This window comes from Vicugna pacos, chromosome 16, assembly GCF_048564905.1.
Source record: "Vicugna pacos chromosome 16, VicPac4, whole genome shotgun sequence".
NCBI lineage: Eukaryota > Metazoa > Chordata > Mammalia > Artiodactyla > Camelidae > Vicugna > Vicugna pacos.
In genome coordinates, this window is record NC_133002.1 from 34318797 (window position 1) to 34333464 (window position 14668).

A 14668-nucleotide genomic window follows, 5' to 3' on the forward strand; every position below is an offset into this window, starting at 1 on the left:
CACTCAAATTACTTGTTAATAAACTGACTGGTTGACAAGGTGGTAGGGAAAACCGAATTAAAAGACAAAAAATTAGCTATGGAAAACTCACAACCTGAAAAGCAGACATCCTGAAAAAGGAGAGCTAACCAGACTACAAACATCTACAGATTTCAGAGCTTTTTGCAGTCAACACTACATATCTCATTACATAAGAACATCATAGTACTATTTATTTTTAGAAGTATTTTTGGACTATTCATGACACGGACACCAGGTTTTTTCCAATACTGAGGACAAACAACTTTATAAATGCCTAACTGCAGAAGTAAACAAAGCTAAACTTACACCCTTTCAGCTATACTACTTTTCATACTTAAACTTTGCCTTTTATGTAAATAGCCTATTTGTGTTTCAACAGAACTAATTCTTGAGCTGAAATTCTTTCACATGTAAGAGAGGAGGAAAACTATTTCAAAATAGCAAAGGCAGATGGGTTGTAAAGAACTATTAAAGGTTAACAAAACTTAAGAGAATTAAAAATAAAGATCACATTAAAAAAAATTCCGCTGTAAGATTCAAAGTGTTAACAATATTGCCAATCCTTAATAGTCTATACTAATGGCAGGAGGTATTAACGAAATATACAAACAATTTAAAATCATTAGATTTCAACCACAACCCTTTCGCAACAAGTATAGAGTAGCTAAATAGTAGCCAAAGTGATAGATTTCTACTTTCTCTGGCTTATTCAGTCTGCCCTCTGGTGGAAGTGCTAATGAACAGTAAAATGGCCAAATGAGAGGTAGCAGGGGAGAAACAAGAATAGGAGAGACATAGAAGACACACCAACTGGATAATCCAAAAATGACTATAGTAATTAGGAATGGCATTTTTATTCTCCTCTGAAAAGTAAATCAACAATTTCTGGCCATGAGCCAGGCCTTAATTTTAGTTTGATTTCATCATTTGGCCGATAGCTTGTTGGCTCCATTATTGGGTGAATTTCTTTTGATCACTATGCTATTTAATCTGAACCACTTCTTTCAGGTATTTTGATTATAGCAGTTTTTTGGGGGGCGGAAGGCTGGAAGTGGGTAGTGGTGAGGGGGAGGAGGGTATAAGAGATGAGACAAAGAGGCCTGCTTTAATTCTACATTTGCTTTCTCTGTTATTCCATGTCCCAGAGTCTCTTAAATACAACTGGAATTGTTATGACAGAATAGCAAAATAAGTTAAGAAACACATTAAAAAGAAACACATTAAGAAAGTACAGGAATTCTAGTTCTGCCTCTGCCAATAATATGATTCCAGCAGTGAGACCATAAGCAGGCTTACTTAAACTTCCTGGACTGCAGTTTCCCTATCTATGAAGTAAGGGGGTTCATTTTATTTATGTCACCTTCCAGCTTTAAAAAACTTTACCATGATAAATAGCTTATAATTTTGACCCCATACCAGTGGAAACAGGCATATAATCTCTGAACCATCCCATATGAAATGTAAATAGCATTCTACAAGTTGAAGGTTAGTGTACCCCATCAACCTTACACCGCTTCTCATTCCCAATTCATGGGGTCTTCATGGACAGCCAAGATTTCCAAGGAGTTGAAAACACTTTTCAGATAAGCAAAGATTTTACAAGACTGTGAATCAGAATTGATCAGAAAATTTACACATCTTTTCTCTCTAATAAATTGCATGCTGTGGTCATGTGAAATCAAGGTATAACATATTTCTTCTTTTCAGATTAAAAAAAAATAGTGCTCAATTCCTAATCTGGGGTCCATTTAATTATCTCTTTCAGGGACACAGGTTTAAAGGAATCATTTTTATATCCTATTTTTTGGAAAAGAAATGTATGGTGTTAATTATCTACTTGGCAATCTTCCAAAATTATTCTTCAGGAGATTAACAATGATATTTTATTAGAGCTTTCTTGACCGTATCTTTCCATCAAGACTCTGATAACCAGCATCCACTATACTAGAGTACGGACTGTACAATCTGATAATGGTTTGTTTGGAAGGCAGATTTTCAAGTACTAGTACTAGTTGGCCACCACACACAGTGGATCAAGATGCATCACTAGCTATGGCTGTGGTTTCCTTGAGTGAGAATACAGGGACTTTACTTACCTACCTCCTAGGAAACGGAAAAACAATCAGTATATGAAAGGTGATTTGAGAAGCTTTCAGACTTAAATAAAAGAAGCTGGGCAAGAAATACATCACTTGGTGCTATGTTCTCCTGGAGACTAGGTTACAGAAAAACTGAAACCGAGGCCACTGATGTGAAAAAGAAAATGTTAAAGATTTTTAAGAGGATCAACAGCACCTGAGCTCAATGAGATTCATGACCGGTCTGTTTACCTGCTGCCTCCTCCTGTGGTATTGTGGGAGTTCTTCGGGGTCCCTGTGGCCCACTGTTCTTGTCACTGCTGTTTTCCTCCAGGCTGCCTGCTGGCTCCTGGGTTTTCATCAGTTGACTCAAGAGAACTGCCAACATATTCTGCATGTCAGCTGGTGTGCTTGAAGCTTCAGGGGTTGTCTGTTCTGCTGAAGGTTGGACCACTGGGGCAGGGGGTGCTTCCTTCAAAGAATCCTCTGGGGCTATAGGCTCTGAGTCCTGCTGCTGGGAAGTGGCTTCTGTTAGGGCACTGATAGATTGGTTCAGGGCCTCCAGCTGCTGCTGTATCTCTGGATTGGAGTGGATGTTAAGCAGCTGTGCCATCTGAGGAATGCTCAGGTCGGTTTGGCTCTGCAGCAGGTTCAATAACACTGCCAATTCACTTTGATTCAACTGCTGTGTGATGTCACCGAGGCCTGTGGAGAGACAGTGGAGCCAATAGAAGAGGATGAGGCAGGGCAAGGACCTTTGCCTTCTTCAGCTGGCAATAGCAACTTATAATATCCAATGAACGAAGTTTTATTTTGAATGTCTCATTTTTCATGCCTCAAAACTGTCATGACACATTTGTTATTCTTTATATTTTCACTTAAAGACACAGGGACTAATTAAAACATTTCTATATTGTGAGTAAAAGTGATTTCATTTTATCTATATTCTTCAAGGTCAGTGATTTTCAATCCTTACTATACATCAGAATACATGAGATTTTAAAATTCAGAAGCCTCAGGTCCCATCCCTAGAGATCTGGCAACTGTTAGGGGGTGTTCCTGTTTAAAGCTTCTTAGATGATTCTAATGTGCAGCCAGCATTGAAAACCACACTTGTAGGTGGACAAGGAAGGAAAAGTGAGCCAAGGAAAGAATAGCTGTAGTTCAGAAAAAATGGTTCTACCAAAGGAGAACTACATTATTATTTTTTCCTATTAAGTCGTACGAGCTGTTTATATATTCTGGAGATCAAGCCTTTGTCAGTTTCATCTTTTGCAAGTATTTTCTCCCATTCCGTAGGTTGTTGTTTTGTTTTGCTTATGGTTTCCTTTGATGTGCAAAAGCCTGTAAGTTTAATTAGGTCGTATTTGTTTATTTTTGCTTTTATTTCTATTTCTTGGGTAGACTGCCCTAGGAGAACATTGCTGATATGTATGTGAGATAATGTTTTGCCTGTATTTTCTTCTAGGAGGTTTACTGTGTCTTGTCTTATGTTTAAGTCTTTAATCCATACTTTATTATTTATAATAATTAAGTATTGTAGTTTTGAATATATTTAGATCAAATAACAGTCTACAGAACTAACTACATTCAGCAACTGTGATTTAACATGATTAAATTCTAAGAAGGTCTTATCAAATCTAACATAAACAGGGCTCCAAATTATGTGTTAGGGAGCCATGGGTAAACTAACCTTAAATTCTGCTTACCTAACTCACTGATTTATACCACACGTCGAATTGAGATATGGTATTCAGGAAGAAAAAATGATCAATTGTAAATTTCCAAGACCATGTGTACAAAACTGGGTTTATCTCCTTCTCCCTATAATAAGGACACTAACTTCTTTATTATACTTTTTTTTTCTTTTGGTTGGGGGAGGTAATTAGGTTTGTTTGTTTGTTTATTTATCCTTAGAGGAGGTACTGGGGATTGAACCCAGGACCTCATGCATGCTAAGCATGCACTCTACCACTTGAGCTATACCTCCCCCTATAACCTCTTTATTAACACTTCAATGGCTAAAAACTAAAACATACACACAAATCCTTGCAATTGACCTTCAAAACCTGCCAAGTGCTTAACAAAAGCACAAAGGCTCATGGAGCCAGCACTGACCTATTGCATCCCCAGTCCCAGGTTCCACCTTGCCAGGAGCAGGCTGAGGTGGTGCTGGGCTGCTATTCTTCACAGGCTCAGCACTTGTCCCTGAGATAGTTTCTTTTCGAGAGGCTTTCGGTGGAGGTGGCTCTTCTACCAAAACACCACTTTGTCGCTGCCGTCGCCGTTTCTTACTCCATAATTCATGGCAATCTTGCCAGTGGGGGAGGCTGAAAAAAGACAAAGCAAAGAGGAAATGTGTGGGAATGTGGTAGTGAGTGCATGGAGGAATAAAGATTAAAATGGGAAGGCAAAGAACAGAGGGAAATGGAAAGGATAAGGAAAATATAAAAATAACCAGAAAAGTTAGTAAACAGATAGCAGCAGTGAAATAGAATCATGGCATATGGTAGCTTCAGAAAATAAGTCCAAAAGCCCAAAGGATTTCTACCTACAATGAGAAAGAAGGATCTTGCTAATACCAAAGAAACACCTGCTATATAAATGCCCATATTCCAGTCAAATAGTTAAGTTTTATAACCATTCTTGCTTGCCATAATAAGAATAAGGGAGACCTTTATTGGTCAAAATTCAGTTGGGAATAAACAGGACAGAGATGACTGCCTTGTTAATATCCACAAAAAGTCCAGGCAAGGTGGTAATTTAAATCTTGACGCCACACAAGTATATCATGATTTAATCACCTCTGTGTAAAATCAATTTATGTGTTACGTGGTCTGTGAGGACCAAAAGACTGGTTCTTTTTCTTTCTGCCCACTGAATTTCCTTGACTGAATATTTTCATTTGTGGGGTTTATCAGTATATTTAATATATTTACAGATACTCCTATACTCAATAATGTATATAATTCCAACTAGGTCAATCTTACTATAATAAAGATTACCACACCCAAAATTTCTCTATTAACAAGAGTTTCCAATTTTCACTAAAAGCTTATGTATTTCCAGCCACATTCAATATATCAAAATTCAAATACAACAAATGAATTTAGACATTTCTTTGGAATAATCAGATCTGTAGTTACTACCTGTTCATGCACTAACATTCCATGCATTGAAGATACATAGTGTTTCTCTAAGAAAGAAATGCCCCCAAAGTCTGATACGCTGTCAGTGACAGTCAAAGACTTCTTATCTGTCAGAATGTGAGATATGAATATAGAACCTCTGAGGATCCTATACAATACAGGAAATTTGTAAGATTCTGATGGAAGAAAGACACATACAAAGACTATGTTTTCTATATCAAAATTTAGGACAAATGGCCTGGTAAAGAGACAAACTATTTAAAATTAGGATTGCCCTTGCAAGTGAGATATGCATGGTCACCACGGGGAATTCAAGAAGATGAAATGGTTAAGAGCAAAAACTATAAGGAATACTTTCACAGAAGCAATATGCTGGGGATCCACGGATAAAAGAAGATAGCTTGAGTCCATTTAGAGCAAATATCATACCTAAATCTAATCCTTGTTTAAAAAGAAAACATAAAGCAATAAAGCTCTTATCAACCATAATACTCAAAGACATCTCTCTATTTGGTACTTAGCCATTGTAGTTCCTTTTAAAAAACCTATTATTTTGAGTTTCTCATATCCTGAGGCCTAGGGGAGGTCTGGGGTCACTACATGGCCACCAGCACTTACTCTGGAGGATCCATTTTGCTGAGCTCAACATCTTTAAGGAAGTCACTCTGTAGGGTCTGCTCGGCTGTGCAACGCTTGCTAGGATCTAGTGTCAGCATGTGGTCCAGTAAATCAAGTGCTGCTGAAGGAATGCTGTGGAAAGGAAGAGAGAAAGAACAAGTTCACAATGACCCACAGGCTCAAACCTGTAACCTTGTGTCCAAAGTCTCTCAATTTCCAGCTTCATGTAAAACTATGGGAAGGGAGTTGCATCCTGGCTAGACAAGCAAGCAAATTTGCTTCTACACAAGATTTTAAAAATGCAATAAAAATACAGATAGAAAACAAGAAGCCAGCCATTGCTCTTTTTGTCTTAGGAAGATCAAAAAGACTATGAGAAAACACATATATTGTTCAAAATAAAATGGTTTCCTATCATCTAAGGCCTTCGTAAGAGAAAATTACAAAAGGGCTATGATAAAACTCACACTGCTCAAAAATAAAGTGTTTTCCTATGATGTGCTGTCATAATAAATTGGAACAGTATTAACTCCCTATGACAGGAAAAGTCAAGCCTAACAACAGCCAAACACAGAAATTAGATGTACATATTTGTCAAACTCACAAAGAGAATTCTTCTCGTAGGCGCCTTCTATATTGCTTCTTCGGTTTCATTGTATTGAAGTAGGGCAGCTTGATAACATCAGGCCACACAGCTGGACAAGGGCTACCACAGAGTCGACTGAAAACAAAGCAAAAAGTAAGAACAAGGAAGTGAGTGAATCAGCATCATAAAGACCAGAGATTCTAGAAGCAGAAATTATTACCTCCTGAGGTCTAGGGAATCTTGACTTATTAAATTAGAAGGCATGCAGAAAGGTAAAACCTGACCTCACTGCTGTAAGGACGGAAGGAATAGGACAGAAAAAATGGTTACAAGATAGTGAAGAGAAAATACTGGCACAGTAGTCCAAAATGATCCATATATTTGGTTTTGCGAAACATGTTTTTAATCTTCCACAAAGGTGTTCATTATCAATTTTGTTCTGATCAATTAGCATTAATTTCAAAGAGTTCAGCTAGTCCTATAATGTCCTAAAGGGAAAACTGGCAGAAGAGAGCCTAAGACTAGAATTCTGATGAAAAACTGAGTTTACCGCATAGTAAACAGAGCTATATACCACCTTTTAAAACGTCTACATTAGCCTGTTGTATTCTTCCCTTTAACCATATTGAAAACAAAACAAAACCCAATTCCATCCCAACCCCAGACCTTCCCCAAATCCTCTATTATAGGCTCTTTTATAAATATGTTTACATGCTATATCACTTACTAAATTCTGAGCTCTTTGAAGGCAGAGACCTATCTTATTTATATCTGAATCCTGAAGTTTGACAGAGAAAGGAATTTGTTATAGACAGGCTGAATAAATTTGATCTTAATCTAACCTAAGAAAGAACAGAACAGCAATCCTGAAACAGCATGCTTTTTAAAAAAATTTTCTTTAAAAATATTTTGGAGGAGGGAGTTAATTAGGTTGTATTTATTTATTTATTTAATTTTTTTTTTAAATGACAGCACTAGGGGTTGAACCCAGAACCTCACATATGCCAGGCATGCATTCTACCTACTGACCTATGCCCTCCCCCTGAAAGTGGCATGCTTTTATATGAAGAACTAATAAACACTGTATAGCACAGGGAAATATACACAAAATGCTATGATAAATCACAGAGAAAAAAAATGTGACAATGAGTGTGTATATGTCCATGAATGACTGAAAAATTGTGCTGAACACTGGAATTTGACACAACATTGTAAAATGATTATAAATCAATAAAAAATGTTAAAAAAAAAAAAAAGAAGAAGAAGAGCAGGAACACATTATCTGAGCCGAGGAACCCACTACCAGGGCACTGCAGGCAAGTAGGACCTAGTTTATAAGTTCCTGGCCCCACCTACTGGGGTTTCTAAAAATTGAAGTTGAGTGGTATGGGGTTGAAGGACTCTCCCCCACTAAAATTATGAGGTCAATATGAGATGTCTTCTGGAAACACCGTTTTACTTTTAAAATAAAATAAAAAAAAATTCCTACAAGAACTAATTAAAAATATGCAAAGAAAGACCTAAGAAGTAGGTGGAATACAACTTCTTTCCATATATAGCCCATGACAAAATACATGATAAACCTGACTGAGTGAAGAGAAACTTACTTGGACATAAGGAGCATAAAGTCATTTAGTAGAATGATTGAAATGTTAGAAATTAGAGGACAAGATTACCTATCTCACCTGGGCATTCAGAGCACATGCATAGATGTACCTGATCAGTTCTAGCTGAGCCAGTTCCAGATTGGCTTGAAAAATAGGCTTCTTTGTGAACAGTTCCCCAAGGATGCATCTACAAAGAGTAAAATTGAGAGGTCAGGAGAGAAATCCCTGGAGTCAAATTAAAGTGTGTCTCAATAAACTTTTACAGTATATCAGGATGCGTGGTATACCATGTTTTAAATAAGCTCCAAAACTCAGTGCCTGAGTTTTATAAAAGAAAATATTTCCTGCAGTGGAAATAGTATAAAGGATTTAAATGTGCTGGTAGATCAAACTCTTGCTACCTATTAAGGACAGCCTATAAGCTGAGGAAAGGAGTCAAGAGTCCTTTTCTATCAATTCCACTGTAAATTAAGGAAATAATTAAATACTAAAAAAACCCACACTTCAATTTTACAAAGATGTTCAGCAGTTTCAATAAAGAGACTATTAGGTTTTTCATTCATCTGCTCTACAGAATGTGCATTGTATTACAGCCTTCTTGGCAATGTATTTGTAAAGAAAAGTTTATTGTCATCATCCAGGATCAGTTTCAACAGGACTTTCAAATATATTATGCTGAAACAAACTTAACCATTTAAAAAAAGGCCTTTCAAAGCTATACTGGCATATTTACATAGTCTCCAAATATCGCTCCACAAATTACTAATTACAGAGGAAAACTGGTAACTATTTAAGTGAGGAGAAAAGACAACATTTTAAACAAGTGACCAAAATTAACATCATCATAAGAGGCAAACAGGGTTCATGTAAGTACAAATGTGATACCTTAAAAAGAACACTTACGAAATTAAAAAAAAAAAGACCATAAATTCTGCCACTTGTAACAACATGAATGGACCTAGAGGGTATTATGCTTAGTGAAATAACTCAGGCAGAGAAAGACAAATACTGTAATGTTATCACTTATATGTGGAATCTAAAAAATAAAATGAATGAATATAACAAAATAGAAACAGACTCATAGATAAAGAGAAAAAACTAGTGGTTACCAGAGGAGAGAGGGAAGGGGGGAGCAGTGAAATAGGGGTAGGGGATTAAGCAGTACAAACTACTATGCATAAAATACATAAGCTACAAGGATACATTTTACAGCACAGGGAATACAGTCAATCTTTTATAATAACTTTAAATGGAGTATAATCTACAAAAATTCTGAATCACTATGTTGTACCCCTGAAACTAAAATACTGTAAATCAACTATACTTTAAAAAGAATACCTATGGAATATTCCAGCCAAAATCAAAACAAATAAAGGCTAAGGAACTGTCCCAGATTAAAGACTGACAACTAAATGTAATATTTGACACTGGATTGCATGCTCTATTGGGTGAGGTATTGTTTCTAGGACATTATGAGGGTACTGACAAAATTACAGTATGAAATATAGGTCAAAGTACTCTATTAAATATAGTGTATCAATGTTAAATCTCCTGAATTTGATAATTATACTGTGATTATATTAAAGAGGATCTTTGTTCTTAGGAAACGTACATTAACTATTAAGAGGGAAAGGAGCATGATATACATAACTACTTTCAAATAGTTCTGGAAAAAGATATGGTGTATGTATATATAAACACAAACATTTTAATCTATGTGCATACTGTATATTGTATTATATATGTACACATATATTATATATACACATACCATATAATATACACACACATGAATGTAAAAGCAAACATGGCAAAGTGTTAAAAATTAGTGGATCTAACGTGAATGATCTCAAAATAATTATGCTGAGTAAAACATGCCAGAGGAAAACAGAGCATATACAGTATGATTCCATTTACATAAAATTCTAGAAATGAAAATCAGTCTATAGTGATAGACAGCACAACAGTGGTTGCCTGGAGTGGTATGGTGTGGACAGGAGAGAGGGATTACAAAGGTACACATGGCAACTTTTGGAGGGGACCATTATCTTGGTTGTGGTGATGATTTCAATGGTATATACAATATGTCAAAATTTAAATTATACAACTTAAATATACAGTTTATTGTAAACCTCAAGTGAAAAATAAAAAAAAATTAGTGAATTTGCATAAAGGCTATATTAAAGTTCTTTGTACTATTCTAGTACCTTTTCTGTACATTTGAAATTATTTCAAAATAAATTTAAAAATTATATGAATATTCTATACTTTTTTGTGTGTCTGAAGTCCTTCCTTTTTTAACAAATAGGGAAAGAAAAAAATGGACTATGAATCTCTTCTCTGGTCTGTGCTTTGAAATAAGATTTATTTACAAATGCTCCCTAAACCAACATTTATACTCATCGTTCTGCATCTGTAGGTTCTGTATCCACAGATTAAGCCAGCCACGAATTGAAAATATTCAGAAAAAAAATTCCAGAAAGTCCAAAAGGCAAAACTTAAAATTTACCATACTGGCAACTATTTACACAGGATTTACATTGTATTTACAACTACTTATGTAGCATTTACATTGAATTAGGTATTACAAGTAATAAGAGATGATTAAAAGTACACTAGAGGACATGTGGGAGGGTGTGCTAGATTACATGCAAACACTACACTATTTTTGTATAATGGACTTGAGAATCCCCAGATTTTGGATGCAGGGGCTCCTGGAACCAATCACCCTGTGGATACAGAGGGATGACTGTATATAGTTTAACTTTGAAATTCTTTAGCTTGACAAAAATTGAGAGAGCAAAACAAATCTACTTTTTAAAGTTATTAGCACCTTTCTTATAACATTTGTTAACCTCAAGTAACAAATTCTACTTTCAGTATTCTCTCAAATCTTATCCAGAGCTAGAAAAGTAAAAGTAAAAATTTTTTTATTATTTTATTATTTATTTTTTTAAACATTTTTTATTGAATTACAGTCATTTTACAATGTTGTAAAGTAAAAGTAAAATTTAATACTGTTTCTAATATTAACTGCCAAATCAAATTCCAAATATAGTGTTAACACAACTGGTAACATAAGATATGCAGAAAGAATAAACTCAGCTGAGTTTCCAGACCTAGGTATAATTTATTGTACTAGTTTTTATGGTCTCTCCCAATTTTCAAACTGAACTGCTCCATCAACAATTCTGTCAGAAACATCCTACAAAAATATCTTCAGAAAGACTACCATGGATTATCAAACCAGTAAGCACACATCAAATGTCAAGCAAAATCTCAATTCAACGAGTCATTGAGTTTTAAAGAAATTTTAATTTTCTGTACTTTTTAATTTCCAATTTTCTTTTATTTCAGTTTCCAGTCCTTTGGTGGGGAAGACATCATTATATAATAAACACTTTGCTACTACACTGAGGTGGCAGGTTGCACAGACAGAAATAGTACCAACAGAGCTATGAACTTTCCTTGTGCATCTTAATGGGGCGTTAACTTTAGAGCCTAGTTGTGACAATTTAAATGCTAATACTGTTAAAGCAAATAGTCCAGAACACAAACACGCCCAGCTTGAGTCAGTAAAATTTAACTAAAGCTTCATTTGAATTAGGTAGGCTACCACAGAAATCATGCTCTCTTTCTCCATCACCCTTTTGAATTTTGAAACAAAATCCCTGTACTGCTTCTTTTATTGACTGATTTTATTATTATTATTTTTTAGCAGAGTTCTCCTTTACTTTATTGTGTGGTTTTTTTTGGGGGGGAGGGTAACTAGGTTTATTTGTTTAACAGAGGTACTGGGGATTGAACCCAGGATTTCGTGCATACTAAGCATGCACTCTACCACTGATACCTTCCTCCCTCCTGTAGTGCTTCTTTTAAAGAATGACATTAATAGAGGAGAGAAAGAATGGGAAAAGTGATATGCTCCACTGGTAAGTATGTATGTCAGAATCCTAAAGTGTAAAGGTCCAAGTTAGTGCGCATGCACAAATCATACAGCATAAGAAACAATTAACTAACATGCCATTTAATATGTCTATGCCTCTAACACACAAACTGTGGTCTATAAATACCATTTTCTACTAAAAGGAACTAAGGCTCCTTAGAGAAATGGCCAGTTCCAGGTCTGGGGTAGGAAATGAACAGGATGAGTCTGGAATCAGAAATCAATGAAGGCTATCAAAGACCACTATGGTCAAGTCAAAAGGTACAAATAATTAACCTGAATAAACTTCCACTGGCCAAAGACTGGACAGTTTGAAGAAGAATAAGGATGATAACTAAATGGATTAAAACCATCAAGTATGCTTAAATCCATGGGTGCATAATGAAACTAAAAAACAAACCCAAAATAACCTCTTTGATACTAGGAACCCTCACTATTTCAAAAATTGGTAAATAAAATGAAAATTAAACCTTCAATTAAAACTTTTCTACATCATTTGTACCTAGGGTTAGTCAAACAGGTAAGTTATCTTTATTCCAAAAAAGAATGATATGGTTAGAATATCATATCACAAAACAACCACAAGTGAATTAATGGATGTAGAGACCATTAATAGCTAGTAACATTGCAAAAAAAAAAAAAACAATAGATAATGCACCCAGTTATTGCCTGTACTCTGGGCAGAGGCTCCCACTGCTTCATACCCCCAACTTGGATGTACCAGTGACTACATGATCCATCAGAAGTACTCAAAACCACCTGTAAAGTAGTTTTAGGGGCAGGGGATGGTTGGGAACCAAACCTGAATTCATCTACAATCCATAGGAAATAAAAGGAATAGAGAACCATGTTAAAAAATCACCATGCGGATGCAATCAGCAAAATCCAGATTGTAGGAAACTCTACAGGGCAAACGACCCAGTTTCTCCTAAAAAAAAAAAAAACCCCAAGAAAGATGGAAGGAGAATCTATACTTAAGACTTGAGATAATCCATTGCAATCTATGGACCTTATTTGCATGTATTTGGATCTAAATTCAAAGTAAGCTTAAAAAAAAAAAGACAATTAGGGAAATGTGAAAAAGAAAAAGACTGTTTCTGATATTAAGAAATATTTAACAGTTTTTTTTTTTTGAAATCTGGCTAAAAGTTTTTCCCTATTCTTCTGAATTTAAAGAAAAGCTGCCAAAACCAATGTAGAGATAAAAAAAAGGATACAAGTTCAGCACTACGTGAATTACAGACAAAAGAAAAGGTGAAAAAAGCCTTACCCACAGCTCCAAACGTCTATTGCTGGTGTGTATCGCTCTTCTCCCAGCAGAAGTTCTGGAGGTCGGTACCACAGGGTAATGACTTTGTTTGTATAAGGGCGGCTGAAATGTAAAACATAACCATGACATAAATTTGCAATGGCTTCTTATGAAAAATACTTGTACAATTAAATGCAAATTAAAATAGCTGCCAATTGAAGATGGGATCATCAAACAGCTCCACAGCAACCTGGCAGATAAAAGTAAACTGGACAGAAGTAGTTGATGAAGAAATAACTCCCATTCCAATTTGGATTGATTTATTTCAGTCTAAGGTGGATTCAAGAATTTAGATAGAATCTACTGTCTAAAATCCAGGTGGGTAACAAATTTAGAAAATTAGGGAATTCTGACAGTTATTGCAACTTGCAGAATATAAGCATATCCAAGAATTTAAAAAATTCTTCCCTATTTCTCACATGTAGTTTTGATGAATGACTCACCTCTCTTCAGAATTATAGAGACGAGCAAGTCCAAAATCTGCTAGTTTGATCTGCCCACTGTAAAACAAAAAATAATTGTTTCCATAAATAACAGCAGCAGCCTCCAAATTACATCTAAAAAGTCAAGCGCTAATTTAGGAGTTAAAGTAATTACAAATATGAATTTTAACCTTTGCTCTTTTAGTTCTACTCTTAATGGTCACTCTCTCAGAATACATCTTTGACTACTCAAGTTTATAAAGCCTTAGGGTTTTTTTGGGGGGGGCTAATACTATATTTTTGGATTTGACTCTTTAACTAAGTATTTCTTTTATTTTTTTGGCAATCAACAGTGACTAGAATATCGTAGATTAAATACTTACTGTTGGGGCAAAAAGAATGGCTTGTTCTAGATTTAAAAGAGATTTAAGAGGCCTAACAACTTAACCCAATTCATAATCCTTGACTGATTGTGGTTTGAACAAATTAGCTATACAAAAGACATTTTTGACATAATTGAAAAAATACAAAATATGGACTGCATGTTAGAAGATAACAGGTAATAATTATTTTTGTCAGAGTATTTAGGATCAAATGTAATGATGTCTGTAATTTACTTGAAAATAAGTCACGCAGAAAAATAAAAAGGACACAAATACAGTAAAATGTTAATTGTATATGCATTATTAATTACATTAGTGTCTCAATTTTTCCTTATAACTTGACATTTTTCATAATAGACAGTAAACTGCCACAATACTATGGCTATAACAGATTTTTCCAAACAGAATAATCTTTAATCTGACCAAACAATTTTTATGATGAATGAGGCCCCTTCTACCAGCATGCTGCCATCACTTCCCACACCATAAAGACACAGAATTATGACCTTACAGGGGTTTTCAAACTTTAATATGAAACAAAAATCACCT

At 35.2% G+C, this 14668-nt stretch overlaps 1 protein-coding gene across 13 annotated transcripts in view; it reads right to left on the reverse strand.

Moving 5' to 3' along the window:
- Positions 1-14668, reverse strand: part of CDK12 (cyclin dependent kinase 12) — a 66407-nt gene that overhangs the window by 31496 nt on the left and 20243 nt on the right. For all 13 annotated transcript variants that reach the window (XM_072938806.1, XM_072938804.1, XM_072938803.1 and 10 more), the window contains exons 7-13: positions 13758-13814; positions 13276-13377; positions 8169-8246; positions 6471-6587; positions 5867-5998; positions 4218-4429; positions 2352-2804 (exon numbers count right to left, since the gene is read on the reverse strand). In XM_072938806.1, the coding sequence (XP_072794907.1) occupies positions 2352-2804; positions 4218-4429; positions 5867-5998; positions 6471-6587; positions 8169-8246; positions 13276-13377; positions 13758-13814 (1151 nt within the window). The remainder of the gene's footprint in view (positions 1-2351; positions 2805-4217; positions 4430-5866; positions 5999-6470; positions 6588-8168; positions 8247-13275; positions 13378-13757; positions 13815-14668) is intronic.